Source organism: Astatotilapia calliptera, chromosome 20 (assembly GCF_900246225.1).
Source record: "Astatotilapia calliptera chromosome 20, fAstCal1.2, whole genome shotgun sequence".
NCBI lineage: Eukaryota > Metazoa > Chordata > Actinopteri > Cichliformes > Cichlidae > Astatotilapia > Astatotilapia calliptera.
The window spans coordinates 29254076-29271832 of NC_039321.1; the positions used below are offsets into that span (position 1 = coordinate 29254076).

Consider the following 17757-nt stretch of genomic DNA (forward strand, 5'->3'; position numbering starts at 1 on the left):
GCATCAACCTCTCCGTAAGTGTTTGTGCCATGATGCAGGGCTTTTTGTTTTTTTCCTTCATAGAGAAGAAATCCCTTCAGTTTTTAAACTTTCATCCTGGTTTGATTTTTGAACTTGCCATTTTTTTTTTTTTTTTTTTTTTAAATAAAATTTTTTTTTTTTCACTGTGACAGTGCTTTTGTTTGTTTGTTACCTAAAGTCCCTTTAGCAGGTTGAAGACAACATGGGATGTGCTGACCATGACAAAACTTTACGGCATGCTGAGGAAAAACCTACACATAATCCAGGCATCTTAAATGCCATGTGGCTGAAACCCAACCAACAACCACTGATCTTCGATCAGTTGTCAATGGCCTGTTATTAGCGTTTGTTGATCAGTGGTCATGGAAATTTGCATATTAATGATCAAGGAACTGACCTCACAGCCCATTGTTCATTCAGTAGGCTAGTTTGTCATTGTGCAAAAGTACTGTTTATGGCTGGGGAAGCCTGCAGTCAGCTTAGACTGAAGAAGTCACCTGGATGAGTGATGAAATGTTTCTCCCACTGAAAATGCTACATCCAGAAACGATGCTTTGGGATTTACTTACCTGGACGACTGAGCGTGCATCAAGACGACATTATGAGATATGCCATGTTTTCATCTAATCGCACTTTGGCAGGTATAAATAACTTTGCTTTTTTTTTTTTAACTTATGTTTAAGTTTTCAAGATTCAGCTAAAGAAATGTGAACAAATGATGTATTTTAGCAACAGGCTGCTGGTAGCAGTTTAAAATGGGTTCTTTGATGTTACATGCAGACATGCCAATGGGTCATACTTTGGGCTGAGAGGCTTTTTTATGCTTGAATTATTCAGTCAATGTAAGTGGCTTAAACAAACATTCCTTTGAAATGGTCAGAGGAGCCAATGCCCCCCCACCAAAAAAACTTTGAAAGACCTTCAGAATGATAGAACTACTGCTCAAGAGCACTTTGAAAACATCCCTCTCCTTAGAAGTAAAATATAAAGAAATCTGTGGCGGCTCAACACCAAAGACAAGTTCATGCTTTACCTCGTGTCTTTGAAACCACAAATTAGTTTGAGTTTATGTGAAAGTATTTGGAGAAAAAAGCCACAATACATGAGAATTTATTTCTAAAACAGACTCGAGTCTAGATAAAATAGATAGGAAATACATTCTTAAAAAAAGTATTTTACATTGTTTGCTGTATATGTTTTAAGTATATACAAAGTTCAAAATATACTGAATATACCAAAAGGTTGTTGAACAAAAGAACACCGAAATACATAAAATAGACTTTTAACCTTATTTTACACCATCAAGAAAACTGGATAAACAAATGACAGAACTTTTACCGTACTCTTACGGTGTAATTGTTTGGTTACACCTGCAAACCAGCACCAAGGAGAAACAATGTTTTTTTTTCACTCTAAATCATACTCTGAGGTTATGTCACATTAATTTCTCAGCTTTACTGAAGTGTCATAAAGAACTGAGTGGCATTGTATCAATTTACCTGCAACAATGAGGTAATTACCTATTTTAATATTAACTTCACCTTATAACATCAAAATTCTCGTCCAAACACAGACTAAAGTAAAATCCACACATAAGCTGCAACTCTGAACTTTGTAGACATTACAGCAAAGCTGTATGCAGTAACACAAAAGTCCAAGTCAGACCTCCAAAATGTCTTTAAGCTCCAGATCCCTGACAGAAAACCAGTGTAAGCAGGTAACTGGAGAATGTGTAGCAAACCAATAGGTGTCAAATATCCTACATGCTTTACCCAGGCAGGCCTGCCTGAAACAAACTAAGCACTTTTAATATCAACACGATGTGTGTAATCTCATGTGTGCCACCAGATTGTGCCACCATTGTGTGGAGTTTTCATGTGTGAAGATCAGGGGGGGAAATAGAGACTTTGACATTTGGGAATGTAATCTGCTTTTAAAACACTTTTTTTTTTTACTTTTACTGATAACACAATACATGTTAATCAATGAGTGCTCAATGACAACTGATTGTGGCACAAAAACATGTAATGAACATTCCACCTCAGAGTATGATTTGCACAAGTGTAATTTCAAAAACAGTTCTGACTGGACCGTACAAATCAAAGCGTTTGAGCTGCTGTCTGACACACACACAAAAAAAACTGTAGAAGAAGTTGGAGGCAGTGATTTGTTGCTCCAGCAACATCCTTTCAGCTACTTTTAGCCGAGGATGGAAATCGCTGAGCTGGTTCCTGATCAGACGAGCTGGTGTGAAAGTTGTTCCCAGAATTCAAGTCTCCCATCTGCGAGTCCTTTCCTGGGGAGTAAAACTCAACCATCATCAAGATGTGAGGCAACTGTACAACTTCACAATTGTCATCCTCACATCACAACAGCTTGTGGTTTACAATCTCCCAAACGATCCTTTTTCTGAAATATGGCATATGTTTCTGTCAAAAACAAAAGAGCAAAGACATTTTTAAGCCTTCATTATGACTGCTTACTGAAAAGATACTCTCACTGATGCTGTTTGAAGTTACCTGCGTGAAAGTGATTGGTTTGTCTTTGGTAATGTAATCTGCATATTTGCATGTGAACATTCCACAGTCGCTACCATTCATTTGCTGAGGGATCTCCTAAGAACAGGAAAAGAAAGAAGACAAGTTTGCACGTGCAAATCAAACCTTGATTAACCTACAGTGCAAAATGACATCTGACACTTTGACAAATTATCTATAAAATGTCTTGACAGTAAAAGCTGCTGAGAAACTAATTTGAAAATTCAGAAAACAAAAGTCACAAACATAAGAAACTGGATCTTTAAACATTTCAAATCATCCACGCTCCAATAACATGGCTTTCGTATCTTGTGGAGGCTTACAAAAGCAGCAGAACATTGTATACTTAAAATCTCAGACTGGACTACTAACATTTGTCACTATTTTGAAACCATTTGTTACCAGAAACCTAGTGAGGGCTTTACAAAAAAACCAAAAGAACTTTATAGATCTACAGCTATCAGATTCAACTGTAGAACAGTGTCTGATAGAAAAGAGAAACAAGTAAAATGCCAAATAAATAAAACGATACTGTGAGGCAGATAATGAAATCCCATCTAAAATTCCTGAAACCATGTGATTTGAACACTTGTCACAACAACCTTGTCTGTAGAACTTACATTGCGTGTTTTGCTGTGCAGAATCCAGCCTGAGGTATCCAGTTCTTTGCCTTTTTTGTCCTTACTTTCCTGTTGCAGGTATTCACTGGAAAACAAAATTGAAGTGCAAAAGTGCAAAACTCAGTGAGTTATATTTACCTCTCAAAACACAGAACCCATTTAAACAAATATTGCACATCTGCTACAGAAACTTACAACAATATTTCACATGCTTTATCGTTGTTTCCTCCCATAGAATCAAAGTACATGATGGACTTCTTGCGGAAATCCACCACCTGAAAAAAACAAAATGCTAAATAAAATCCCAAAATATTTATATCCACATTTTAACTGACCCTTAAAACAACAATAAATTCAATAATTTTATTACACGACAGAACAGTATTATTAAGAATGCAATGGTTATTGTAATCACACTGATCCTACTGTTTCCAGTTTAAGTCCAACATTATGAAGTTTCATTATTTACTTTATCGTAAAATAATGGAAATAAAGCTGAAAGCAAAATCAAAGTCTCCATGAGTGCTTCCAAAATGGTTTTTTCCCCGATGTGTGATTCAAACATGATTTGAGAGGCACTTGTAATTTCAATGTACAAAAACGCTAAGATACTAACAGAAGATGCATTTCTGTTGCTGTGCATAAATTACTGACTAAAGACAGCATAAATCTACTATTGGTTTTTGGTTTTCAAAGGAATTGTATGCAAAAATACTATATTAAATTATACTATACTTTATTTATTGAGGGCAGGGCCAAGAGTTGTGTTCCCCTAGACTTCTACTGGGGATTTGCCTGAATAGACGCGAGCTCAGATGGGATAGGGCTTTTGCCATAGTGGCTCCCAAATTGTGGAATTTGTTGCTGTTTCACATTAGACAAGCCTCTTCCCAATTTCTAGATCTGCTTTTAAGACCCCACCTCTTCTGTTGTCATTTTAATTGTATTCATTTTTTCAATATATTTAATTTCTAATTTTGTTGCTATGTCTAGCACTTTGGTCAGTGGTTACTATTTTAAAGTGCTTTAGTTGGCTTGGCCATCTTGTGACCACCACTCATTTAGCGTCTCTCGCAGCTTCCAGAATTCACTCACCAACCACTCAGGTAATAAAGACTTTTCCCCTCACGACATCACATCACATCCATTATGCCCAACAACTTTCAAACAATCAGGCAAAAATCTGGACCAAATGTCTTTTCTGAAAAGGTGCGTCTTCCATATTGGCTTCACATTTGAGACTAAGAGCCTATGTACATTTTTATACTGTGTATTATTACACAGTTAGGTCCAATAATCAAGGTGTATTTATTTGTAAAACGTTGGCTCAAAGTGAAGACTTTTAGCTTTAGATAATTCAGAAAAACCAAAACACCATTGAGGAACTACAGCCATTTTTAAACATGGTTGCCTGTGCTGTCAAAGCTTATAATCATCATATAACACTGACAAAGCAGGCCTGTTTATGCTCGCCCTTAAACCTTTAGATTACTTTCTACAACAGCCATTGGGACTTACAGAAAGGCACCAGTGCACCCCCAAGTGGACAGGAACCAACAAGATGTCTTTAGAAAAGATGTCCATCTTTTTGGTCCAGCGGCGGACAGCAGAATAGCCACTGCTGCGCAGCTTGGGATAGAAAAAAGTATTGAACGTATTGACTGTTGGCATGTTGGAATCCTTGCTGCGCTCAACCAGCAGGTTCATGTAGAAGTTGATCACCTGGGAAATTAAAGAGAGACAGTTTAGATCAAGTGGACATGTGCACTCGTTTAGTTGTGGATCATAAATCTAATCGTGTACTGTTTTTTGTTTTAAATAGAAGATGTAGAGAAACCGATAATTTCTTTTTCTCTACATCTTCTGAGGTTCTCCCCCTGGCAAACCAGGGGAGGTAGGCGGTATATTCATCAAGGCAGGACCTACACTGTTCTTCATCCATGTAGCCACATTGGAGCTGCGTTTCTTAATTGTGTCAATAAGATCTCTATTTTTTCCCCCTTCATTTCTAATACAACATTTACGCACCTCATCATTGAGCCAGTTGAGGTTGCTCAGGGTTTGCAGGTCTTTACGTGTAAGGCTGAGACCAAAACCTTCACTTAACACTTCATGAGGATTGCCCCCTCGCAGCACCCTGTTCACTTCAGCCTCCATTTCCTTAAGAGGAAGAATGAGACGGTATACATGTATAAAACCATGAAACAGTACTTACATTTTTATATATATTTTATATTAGTCTGACAATATGCAAGGACAGTAATTAAAAGTAAAAGTCCCTTCATGTTCTTAATCAGAATATTACTGATAAATGAGATTAAATGAGGAACCTTAACAAAACCAACAGAGAGCACTTAATTTTCAAAAGATTGTAGAAGAAATCTCTGCACATCTATCATCAAAATGTAGTTGCAGTTTTACTTTTTAAAAGATAAATAGTAGTTAGAAAACATACTTCCCTGCGACAGTCTGTTGTGGTCACTCATTTCAATAAATATATAATGAGCTATGCAAGTACATTAGGGTACAATTTCCATACCTCTGTAAGTTCAGGGAATTCTGGTTTCTCTTCCAAAGACGTCTCTTCTTTTATGATAGGACTCAAAGGAAGCTCTTTCTCCAAAGGAACTCGAACAAAGACTTCGACATCTGGGCTACGCTGCTCCTCGTCAGACAGGCGCTGAGAACCAGAAATTACAAAGCAAATTAACGCAAAAGGGAAAATAATGAACATGCCAAATCTTAACCCAATAAGATTTTGTGAGTTGACCACTCACCTGCTGCAGCAACTGAGCAGCCAGAGCTTCTTGCTCTTCTATCTGTCTCCGTCTTTCCCTCGCCCGGGAGTCATACATACTTGTCCTACAGGAAGAATTTAAAAAAGGAAAAAAGTCATTTTTGCACTATTCAAATGTCGTGTAAATTAAATAATTTAATACACTTACAATTCTTTGATCCATAACTCAGCTTGGAAACATGGCACACTGTTAAGACAGAAATGTATCGTGATGAGATATGTATAAACCTTGGTTGTGCTGAAATCTACCTAAACACTTAATACACATACACATTTATAAACAAAATAAGAAAACAACTTGAAATGTTTGGCTATATATGCCTCTGTTTGTATTATGTTTAACCAAGTTACACTTCAAATAGCAAGCCTGACCAAAAGAAATACTAACCTCGAGCTGTCTTGTTTTTTACTTTTTTGCTGATCTACAATAATTACAGAGTCGCCATCATGAGCTGTAAGAAAAGGCAAGAATAAGACCCATGAACAACCACCAAGTAACGTTTAATTCACTTACAATAATATGTTCCACGCTCTCCCCATTTCCATCAAGTACTCAGTATGATTACCTGATGACTGTGTGTCCTGAGAAGAGTTATCCTGCAGAGCTGATGGAGAAGGAGTTGATATGAGAGTAGCTCCTCTGCTGGAACTGAGGTCCCTGTCCAGGGACCATGTCTGGATCTCTGGCTTGCTGGGGCCCCCCAGTGGACTGGGAAGGTTGCTGGAGCACTGGCTAGAGACTCCCCTGGGGCTGGCGGGACTGCTGGGCCCCTCTGAAGTTCCTCCTGCTGCTGACCCAGTTGGAGAAGAGAACTGCAGCAGTCTGCGGCTGGTGGTCAGGAAGCTGGTGCTAATGGGACAATGACAAGTAGAATGGTACAATAAGTGACTGGTCTGGAAACAACATGATTACAACAACAGGATAAAGTGGGGTAGGCTGTTCTGATCCCCACATACCATAGCTACATGATAATGTGCACACCAGGAAAAAAAGAAGATCCCCTTTGAAGTCTCTGGCTCAATGCACATGAAAGCCATGTCATTCCATGCTACGCAAAATAAGAAGATATGAAAACTACCTTTCATGCTTCTCTCACGCCCCCCCCCCAAAAAAACAAAATTATATCTCATTACACATTTTTTGTAACAGGAACATGGCATTGATTCAATACGTACAAATCTCTGTGAGACCTCACAATAGTGTGCGAGCTGCCATTGTGAAGATAAGACGACTGACCACCAGAGACCATAGTAAGAAGCTGCCTGTAGACCTCCTTCTCCTCCTCTCGAACAGACTGTTAAACAAAGAAAAACCCCAGTATGAACACACAGACATGCAACAAATAGATATGAAGGATACACACAGTTCATTACTGCTTTCATAAATAACCTCCTGTGCTGTGCAGCGGGGCCTGGTCTTGGGTAAGCAGCCTGATGAGGTACTGTGTGTTGGGCTCTGCACCACTTTGATGGGAAAGGTCTTCTCATACATGCTGGTGCAAGAGCTGCTTGTTGCACCTACTCCACTAAACGAACTGCAGACAAAATTTTGGATTTACAAAAAAAATTATAACAATGATTGAATATTGCTTACATGTCACAATAATAAATAATTTAACAAGCAGCAACTGCTGAAAAAGAATTTTCTGTCAGACACACAAAAGATGTAAGGAATACAAGAATACCTTTGAGTTCCATGCGCTCGGAGACTTAAAGGCCTGCCCAGCCTTGGAGAAGGCTGCCATTTAGGGGTGATGGAGGGTGGCAAATTAACCGAATGCCCGTTTGTTTTTGGCACCTCACGATGCACAGGACTCATGCACACTTGTCGCCTACAAACTTTTGATCCCGTATTTGACTTCTCATTACGCAACCACTCTGGAATACAGGGAGAAAGTACAGTAAGAGTTACAGCCCAGACAGGTTTTGAAACCTTAAATGCAGATCGCATATCGTGACTTACACCTGATATATGCTTCAGTGCAAAATCTACTCCATAACCTATTAAGTAACCTGATGTGCATCTTCCAAGAAACCCAACTACATGTCGGGTCAATGTAGCCCGCAATTATTGTGACTGCCCTATTCATCACCATCGAAGCCTAAATCAGCCCTTAATACTGCAATACATTCTAATACTTCTATATTTTATTATGTAACAAGGCCTGTTGTATTGTTGCTATCAAAAAATTATTCGCAATGCTGCTGAAACTAATGTCACTGTGTCACCGTCCAACTACTCTGGACCTAACGTACCTGAGATTGATGACAAATTAGTGTTTATGCAATTAAGTAGTACAAGAGCAGAACTGGGGTATGAAAATCACAAAGCCCATACAGTCTGATACAGTACATTTGCTAAAATATTTCCAATTAAAGACTGTAGAGTAAGAAGGTATTACAAACAACAAAATATAAAGGTTGTCAGACAATTTAAAAGACATACTTGGAAGCTGAAAGCTCTTACAACAGCACTGTCCTGGAAAACACTGTAATTCAACTGGTGCCACAACATCCAAAACCCAGTGAATGTTTTAAAACCTTTTAGTTTTAATCATAGTTACTTGGAGTGGACAGGCATTCCCAGAGGGTGGAATTCTGGAAATGCTGCATATGCCCATCTCTGTTCAGCTCAGTTTTGTTAATACAACAACTTTTGAAAAGTTTAAAATGTTAAGCTTACCAGATTTTGACGTTTTCCACTCCAAAGTTGTTGAGGGAGCAGCAAATGTCTCATTCTGAGAATTCCTGTCAAGGATCTAAATCCGAACACATACAAGTTAAATAAGATTCACGTGTGCCAACAGTCTTTACAGGGACACCCATAAATCTGCACCATACCAGCCTCCCTGTCCAAATTGCTGATGATGTTGAGGGGCGCGGATGAGGTTCTCCAGGTGGCAAACCAGGGGAGGTAGTCAGCATATTCCTCAAGGCAGGATTTACATTGTTCTTCATCCATGCAGCCACATTGGAGCTGTGATTCTTAACCCCTTCAGCTGCATTCTTGACTGAGTCGATAAGATCCCCTGTAGAAATTTCAAACACACAGAAAACAATGTGTGCCTATACTCTCCACAATTACATTCACAACACACATAACAAAGTGAGTTTCTACTTACCCATTCGTGATTTCTTTATCACCAAACCATCTTGGTCGATGTTATGGCCATCTTCCAAACTTAAAGAAAAACAGACGGTATCCTGTTAACAACACGCTACCTCGTTTTTGTCAAACTTAAGATAACGGCTAAATGGACAGCGAGCTAAAACACTGCGGTCACACAAACACTGCACTCATAGTTCTGTCTGGGTTTAAGCTTCTTGGCATTGATTACCAAGGGAGTTCAGATATATCTGCTCGTACCATTCAAAGGGTCTTTTCCTCCTCATCTGACCATCTCTTGGTGTGCGTTGAGCATGTGGGTGTTCGGCAGCTGGTACACCATTGCGAAGACTGGCAACGCTCGTTTCTATCCATTCGCAGATTTTATTCAACATGGCTCAAAAGTTTTGGAAATTACGGCGCTAGTTTCAAGACAAATCGCTGTCACTGATTTCAGTCAGCCTTAGTGTCAATGTAGTCAAACCCAATTAAGCTAATGTGCTTTTTTTCGACCGGGCAAAGTTAGCCGAGACTGCTTCAAACACCAACACTCCTAACAAATGCCATTTTATCACCACACGAACACTCGCAAAACCGCCTGATATTTAGCTTACAATTAGCTAGCTAGCTACCTAACTAGCAAACTAGACTAACTACCCTGCTAGCTAACGTTGTTAGCTACACGGCTAATTTATGAAAGTATGTTTAAATTACGACGGGAATGCGATAAGTCGCAACCGACGCGTTCAGGAAAACGAAAATCATGTTGGGTTACACCCTAACTCATTTATATATCCTTAACGTGACAATAAATTGTAAATAAACTCGTTGAAGAATAACATCTCCCGCTTCTTCCTCATTCAAAACCACAACATGGCTGAACCGAGCGTCTGACCATCGTACATTGTGATTGGGTGATTGGAGGTTGTAAATTCCAGTGTACCTAAGGCTAACTGGTCGATTGCAGAATGGTGGGACGCCTTAGGGCTCTGGTTTAACGGAGGGTCTTTGACGTTTAGTCCTACGTCACAGCCGTAGGACTCGACTTGTGGATACAATCAAAGCGCACTAAATCCTGTGTATTTCTTTTACTGATCAATTGCCTTTGACCTCGATGGAAAAAGCAATGAGGTCAAGGACAATGGTGAATGAGAGTTATTTCGTTATCCATAATTTCCTTGTACATGTACAAAGATAATAAAGGGCTATTCTGTTCTATTCTTATAGGGGGGAAATGCACTTACGGAACTGTTCTTATCCCAAGTGGATGAAATGCCATAATTTCACACGTTTCACAGTACTGACCCACACATATGGTTCTTACACACACACTGGACTTTCTGGACTTTGGTTTTGCACAACACTGGTCACTATATTCTTCATTTCCGGTTAATACTTGTACAGCTGCTGTTATTGTGTATATATTTATTTATATTTCTTCATACATTCTTATATAGTTCTATATTGTGTATTGTGTATTTTGTTGTACAGTTATTTTATTTTCAACTTTAATTTATATATTTATCTTTATCTTATTCTTCCCAGTTAAATTTACCCTTCATTCTAATTTGTGTTGTACAGTTATTTCATTTTTAACCTTAATTTATATTTTATTCCTTCCTAGTTAAATTTACCCTTTTTAATTTTTCATATTTATTTCCTATCTTATTCATAGCCTTTTCCTTTTTTGTTCTCTTTAGGTCATGAGCAGTTGTCCAAGCATTTCACTACATATCGTACTGTGTATGACTGTGTACGTGACAAATAAAATTTGAATTTGAATTTGAATTTTTTCTTTCTTTTTTTTAATCTTAAATTAAAGTGTTGCCAGATGCTATTTTTGAAAGTTCTGCAACACACAATAAACCAATTTGTTCCATGAGAGATACACCAGTAAGGATGTTTCCTTAAAATGTATGTGTTTCTGCAGCAAATCACAAGTGAACTGTAAAAGTGGATTGTCTATTTCTGGATGACCTTGTGCTTGTACAATAAAAATGATAAATATGAGTCTTTATGAACCCATACACTCACTGGACACTTTGCTAGTATGCAGTTGAACCCCCTTTGGCTTTCAGAACTGACTTCATTTTTCAACAAAGTGCTGGAACCATTCCTCAGACAATTTGGCCTATTTTGACATGATAGGATGACACAGTAGATTCAATCTCCCATACTACCATACTGGTCACTGGATATTTTCACTTTTCTGGACCATCCTTGGTAAACCCTAGAGATGGTTGTGTAGGAAAATCCCAGTAGATCAGTAGTTTCTGAAATGCCTAAATTTCCTTTCTTTCTTCATTATGATGGTCATTTACAACTTCAGCAGGTCATCTTGGCGATCTATACATGCTTAAGTGCACAATGTTGCTGTCATGTGCTTGACTGATTGGATATATACATTAACAAGGAATTGAACAGGTGTACCTAATATATTGGTAAATCAATGTATAACGTCTTTTAGCATTTGCTACTTAACCCATTCCCAGTATAGGGGATGCCCCAAACTACCAAACCCAAGAATCCCTTTGTTCAGTCAAAGACTTAACTGATACAGATGAAACAACAAGATACTTTTAGCACAATTTATTTAATCAGAGAGAACCATGATGACAGTCATACGCATTCACCCGATATAACATTAACATCTAGCGTGAAATGCAGGGCCCTGATAAAACGTGAAACTGCATCAATGGAATCAAATAAAGGTTATCCAAGGCCACTTTAGAAGACATATATTTATTTTAAGCATCTAGCTCGCTACACATTTTATCTCATACACTTTCTAAAATACATCTTTCTGTCTTAAAAAAATAAACTTCAAATCTTATGAAATATAGCGTTCAAATCCCTCTCTAAGTACAGGCCTTATGAAAAATAAAAGTCAATCCATGCACATATGGCACTGTTATGTTTATATTTTACCATTTCTCACCACTTCAAACCAACTACAGAAGTGTACATACAGACCCCCCCAAAAAACTATAATGCTGAAAATGAAGGCTTCCTCAAACTAAGTACTATTCATGAAAAAACATGATTTAAAAGAGTTCAGATTCAAATGCAATGACATACCATAAACACCACAACAAGGTGAATATAGTGTAATATCTTACTGACCAAACAGTGTATAACATTAACATAAATCAACAAGTCAAGGCAGAAATCAACACCAAAATCCCACGTTGAATAAATCTTTTTTTTAGATTGTCATTCAAACTCCAGAGAACGTGTTTCCTACCCTCAAACTGTTAGACACAGTGGGGTTTCTTGTAATTCACAGTAGTAAGACAAGAATAGATACGACTGAAAACAGGCAAATTATTCAAGTCTTTTAAGCCTTTTTAAAGTTTCATTTGTGCTTCCAGTCATCCACATGAAAACCCACAGCAACAGTGCCATGATATAATGACTGAATTTGGCATAGTTAGATTTTTTTTAGAGTCATCCATAATGTATCTCCTAATGACTATCAACATCTATTATTTGCAGGAAATTTATTATACCTATGAAAGCATGACAATAAGAGACCCATATAGTTTTATATGAACACTCACAGTCTGATAACGCTACATGAAATGAAGATGATCACTGATTATTGAGTGTTTCTGGGTGATAGGCCACAGTTTGGCTCATGGCTTCACAAACATGCTAGAGACGATGGAAAGGTTATAGACATTTTATGTGTGAATACTCACATACCCCAGAAATTGGTGTTTACTTGTACAAAGTATTGACAACCTCATCTGTATAAGGCAAAATAAATAAATAAAGCTGTTAACTGGGAGCCTCATCACCACTATCAACAACAGCTTAAAAGACTCTTTTTATGTTTGACTACATTTCTGTAATTGGTGCAGCTCTTGTCGACAGGTTTACTCTCGCTTTGTTCCAAAGATCTGGAGGAAAAAGGAGAAGATGTAGACGATATCCAGGTAGATGTTGAGAGTGGCGAAGACGTATTCTTCTGGACTCATGGTGTACCGCTTGTTCCCCATAAGGAGTTGGGTATCAAATGCCAAAAACTGCAACACATATTAATAATAATTTTAAAAAAAGCAAAAACAAATAACTCAACTTTTATATTGTTTGTAGGCACCTACTGCACGTGTTCTATTAAATGTGACTGGGCCTATTAGTAATAGCTCATCTCTTTATATGCTCACCATGGTAAACAGTATAGCTCCCAACACAGCATAGACACCATCCAGCCAGGGTACCTGAATGACACATATTCATTTATTAGTTGTGATTCCACTTACTAATTTACAATAAGCAATCAGCTGAAATACCATTATATTTTATTATATGTTCTCAATTTGGAGTTGAGTCTGTATTAGTTTGAAAACATGTACTCATTTGAGGGACTTTATTCATTTTTACTATTTTAAATACTGTAGATTTAAGCAAAAGCAAAACAACAACCAGCCCTATTTGACTACTGTATTAAACTGCTAAAACAAATAAAAAGAAATGTGTAGTTATTTATTGTTTTTTAAGACACAATGGTTAGGTAGTCTAAAAATACGTCGAGAAGATTTTTTACTAGAGTCAAAGGATGTCTGAGAGTTAGCTATACTGCTGAAAATAGCAGGTATCTACCTCATGCAGAAGGGTGAGGAAATGTTAACAGTGTCATAACTCCTGTCAAAGCAAAAGGTGCTTTAAAGAATCAAAAATGTGAAACTATTTTTTCTTTATTAACCACTGAATTCCACATGTTTGTAATCTCTTCAGTAGACTACTGTTCTACATGACAGAAAATAATAACAACTGAAAAAACCTTAAATGAGAAGTTGTGTCCAAATTTGTGTCTGGTGTCTTAAATCCCGGCTGTTCTGGTACAATCAGCTAACTCGTGTTTACCTGACAGAAAAATTATGCGATTATTGGATTAGTTTGATCACACTTACATATTGGAAAGGGAGGACAAGGGCCAGCACCAAGCCAGAGATGAACATCACCATGCAGAAGACAAAAAGCACACCTTGGTATGAGGTCACATCAAACTGCAAAGAAGAAAGCACATCAAACCAGACATATGTAAGTCAACATGTAGGAAAAGGTGATTCAGGGAAGTTAGATTCACAAGTGCACAGAAAGAAGAGCATTTCGGTTTTCTCACCTTGGTTTGAAAGCTAAAGACTGTGACCAGGAGACAGACTGCTGCTGTAATGCCCAGAGACATCACCACTGACTTGGTGTTATAAAAGCTGTTAAAACAGCAAACGTGTAAAATGTTATGCAATTGTTACCACAGGGTGGGGGGTTCAGGATACTTTTTTTTAGGTGGCCTAAAAAGCACTGGCACAGATCGGATTATTCTGCTAAAATAAATAAAGTATGCTAACTTTAAACTGACATGCTGTAAAGAAAATACACTGCTGGCTATAATTATTTGAATATAAAATCCATTAAGAAGACAATCTAAAGAAGGCATGCAAAATATACCTGGACAACATCCCTGTCATGTAGGAGAGCGAGAGAGTCTGTAACATAGGACAGTCAGTCGGAAAATATAGGCATTATATGCAAATAACAGCATAACAAATAACATCACCTTAAAAAAAACTCTATATATTTATTGTTAGATTTCCAGAGTTAACTTGCAAGTCAGCTTTTAAATGCACAAAATAATGAGTTATATCTTACTGCTATAAAAAAAAGTTCAGAGAATCCCATCCATGTGTAAGCAAGGTCATATTTATTAAAAAGATAACACACATCAGCGATATACTTACGAAGATGACAAGCAGAATCAGGTTCCATGGAAACTGTCTCCTGTAGGGGTAAACAAAGACCAGTGTTTCAATATTTGATGTGATGTGAACTGTTTCCATATGATGTGCATTTCCTTTTTGATAACTTCTGCCTCACCTTGGTGCAGAGCAGCAAGACAAGGTCAGATAAGTGACAAAGAAAACAGCGCTGCAAAACAACAAGAATATTGTTTGATATGTCTTTAGACAGAAGAGACACCAACACAAAATAAGTGTACACTTCTGAGGGATGGTGTTACTTACTAAGAGGCCCAGTACCACCCAGGATTAGTCTGAATGTAGTCCTTCACAGGGTCACTGTAAGAGAGTGGCTCAGGTAAGTGTGCTACCATTCGAGGCTTATACAATTCAACATGAGAGGATACTGGAAAAAAAATCTGCTTTCATCAGACGCTCACCAGAATGTGAACAGAGCCACGATCGCGAGAGTAACCAAGAGCTGGATCATCAAGATGCTGTACACCTTAAAAAAGAAAGAAAGTATTTGTTCTATGTACTGGCCTATAAAGTATATAAAAGCACTTGATCAACACATTATCAGTGATGCGCTGCATTCACAGTCACAGTGTTATCATCAGTAAGCATTTTAGGTAATTAAGCTTTTTCATACCTTTCGGATGAAGACCCTCCTGATGTTGCGATCATCCCAGTTGAATTCTGTCAGCATCTCAACATCGTTGTAGCAAGGAGCACTGACGCCTAAAGGGATCATCACAATATTTGCTTATGTAATCCCATCACTACCACATGAATTCAACAGATGGCAAATATTTAAGAGTATATGTAAGATGAAGACTCTTTAAGATGACTTGAGGGATAAAAAGCAGCCATACCTGCAGTAGCTTCCTCATAGCTCGGAGGTGCAGGCGCCACCAAGGCCTCTCCACTGGAAGAGCCGTTGGTGGTCTTGTTTGCAAGTGCCAGCTGGTTGGATACAAGATGAACACTTTGTTATCTTCAACTTAACACTTCTATTTCAACGAATAGCAAACCATTTTTTTCTGACTATCTCCTATGTTTGGCCTCTTTATTTAATATTAAATCTTGAGTGCAAATGGTTCCATATCTGGAATCACATATGACTGGGGTAAAGGGGTTTTAATTTGTAGTTTTTAATGTCAACAAAATACATATTGATATGAAAGTGAGGACTTGTAGATTTTTGATAGGTGTTGTACTATACCAGGATGAACTGCGCCAAAGATTTGGAGTAATGACTAAAGAAATGTATAATAATAACAAAAACATAAATATTGTTTATAAAAATAGTAAACAGCTATTATCAACAGCTTATATGAGTGTAAAATGTTCACTTTCCCATTAAAGTTTAATTTGGTGCTTTAAATTTAAATGAAACCTCAGCTCATAGTACCGATGATCTAACCCTCAGCTCAAATAGCAGCTGCTCTTAATAATTGACACTTCACCGGACACGTCAGGCTGCCTTGTCACAATTTCAGTGGGGTACGTCAAGTTTTAACCCATTTTTAGTTTTAATAACTGTAATTATAACGAATTACAAAAGGTTTTGATTGACAGGTTTACGCGCATGAAGCCTTCAGCTGTCAAGATCTATATTTAAAGATAAGAAACACCCACGGGGATCATTCGTATCTATATCGTTAGTCTGGAAAACATAACAGACAGGCGATGTTAAAGAAATAAGATGCACAGTGATAAGCTTAAAACAATAATAATCCAGAATCCTCAATGACTGATGTAACCGCCTGGATGTAACCATGCAGCCAGGTCTACACAAATAAAGGTTGTCATGGTGATGTGACGCATTTGCTAAAGTATCACTTACACAAAATGTGAAAAATACTTTGAATATGAAAAGAAAAAAATAAATTAAGTAGATTAACTTCTCACTAATGAGAAACCCCGTGCGCTCGAGTCCTGCAGAAAATGTGACGGTGCATCGCGCAAAATTAGTTATTCAAGTAATTCTATGATTACTGAAAATGACGAAAGCCCGTTTCATCTACAGGTCCGCATTGCCATTACGCACCTGATAATAATGGGACTAAATGGATTGGGTAGGCACTCACATTAACTGTTAGGAAAATATTCACAGTAAATAAATTAAAAAAATATTGATTTCGACGTCTCAATGAAGTCCTAACTGAATAACGATATTAAAGCTCATACCTTGCCCTGCGTCATGATGCCTGTGTGTTGTCCAGCAGTAGGTAGCCCCGGTGCGTATTCCAAACACACAATAGCGCGGTGGGGTCTTCTTTATTGGGATATTTCTCGGAGTCTGGCGAGACTAAGACTGACAGCTGTGAGAAAGGACTGGGACTGATGTGGTCTTCTCGCCTCTTTAGACTGAATACCCAACCTCTGACGATACAGTGATGTAATCCAAAAACAACGCTCAGACTCGAGCAGACACCCCCCTCCCTCACCCACCCAGGGATGTTCTAGCAGCATCCAGATGAAGTTGCACCATAGAGAAACGCTGGGACTGTACCACAGCACCGGGGAAAATAGGGAGTACGGATCTCTGCATGATGCGTTATGAGGACAGAAGTCCAGACGAATCGGGAAATATGGTCTGCAGCAGAACCAGGACAGCGGGGGTTTGCAGGGTACAGTGACATTTTCAGATTTTCAACACCAGTTAAGATTTTCCTTTCTTCTTCTTGCATCTGAATGCTGTCAAACATGCTTTTAGTCAACATCTGACAATAACATTCAAATCACACCATCAGTATTTTTAACAGCTAAAACGATTCTGACTGAATCTGAATTGAGATTTTTTAATGAAGAAAACTCAAATCAAAGCGGTTTCTCAAAAACATCAAAATAGACATGTTATATAATTTGTAATAATGATTTGTAAACTCCTGTTGAATAAATGTTATAAAAACAACCATATGCCACAAAA

At 37.9% G+C, this 17757-nt stretch overlaps 2 protein-coding genes across 2 annotated transcripts; both read right to left on the minus strand.

Annotated features, from left to right (window-relative positions):
- Positions 1–1115: 1115 nt before the first annotated feature.
- Positions 1116–10089, minus strand: senp1 (SUMO specific peptidase 1). Its single transcript, XM_026154700.1, has 18 exons — positions 9343–10089; positions 9098–9156; positions 8817–9004; positions 8659–8734; positions 7661–7853; positions 7366–7510; positions 7152–7270; positions 6542–6825; positions 6364–6427; positions 6124–6162; positions 5956–6040; positions 5718–5858; positions 5207–5338; positions 4697–4900; positions 3374–3453; positions 3179–3263; positions 2541–2636; positions 1116–2450 (listed from the first exon to the last, which is right to left on the minus strand). Exons 1-18 carry the CDS (start codon positions 9474–9476, stop codon positions 2388–2390), a joined length of 2187 nt encoding a protein of 728 aa, XP_026010485.1. The 5' UTR covers positions 9477–10089; the 3' UTR covers positions 1116–2387.
- A 1566-nt stretch (positions 10090–11655) lies between these two features.
- Positions 11656–17551, minus strand: LOC113013574 (protein lifeguard 2). Its single transcript, XM_026154588.1, has 12 exons — positions 17016–17551; positions 15698–15788; positions 15475–15563; positions 15263–15327; positions 15108–15161; positions 14962–15012; positions 14826–14865; positions 14536–14573; positions 14210–14297; positions 13998–14093; positions 13251–13304; positions 11656–13109 (listed from the first exon to the last, which is right to left on the minus strand). The coding sequence occupies exons 1-12, from the start codon at positions 17028–17030 to the stop codon at positions 12960–12962; spliced, it is 831 nt and encodes a 276-aa protein (XP_026010373.1). The 5' UTR covers positions 17031–17551; the 3' UTR covers positions 11656–12959.
- Between the last annotated feature and the right edge of the window lie 206 nt (positions 17552–17757).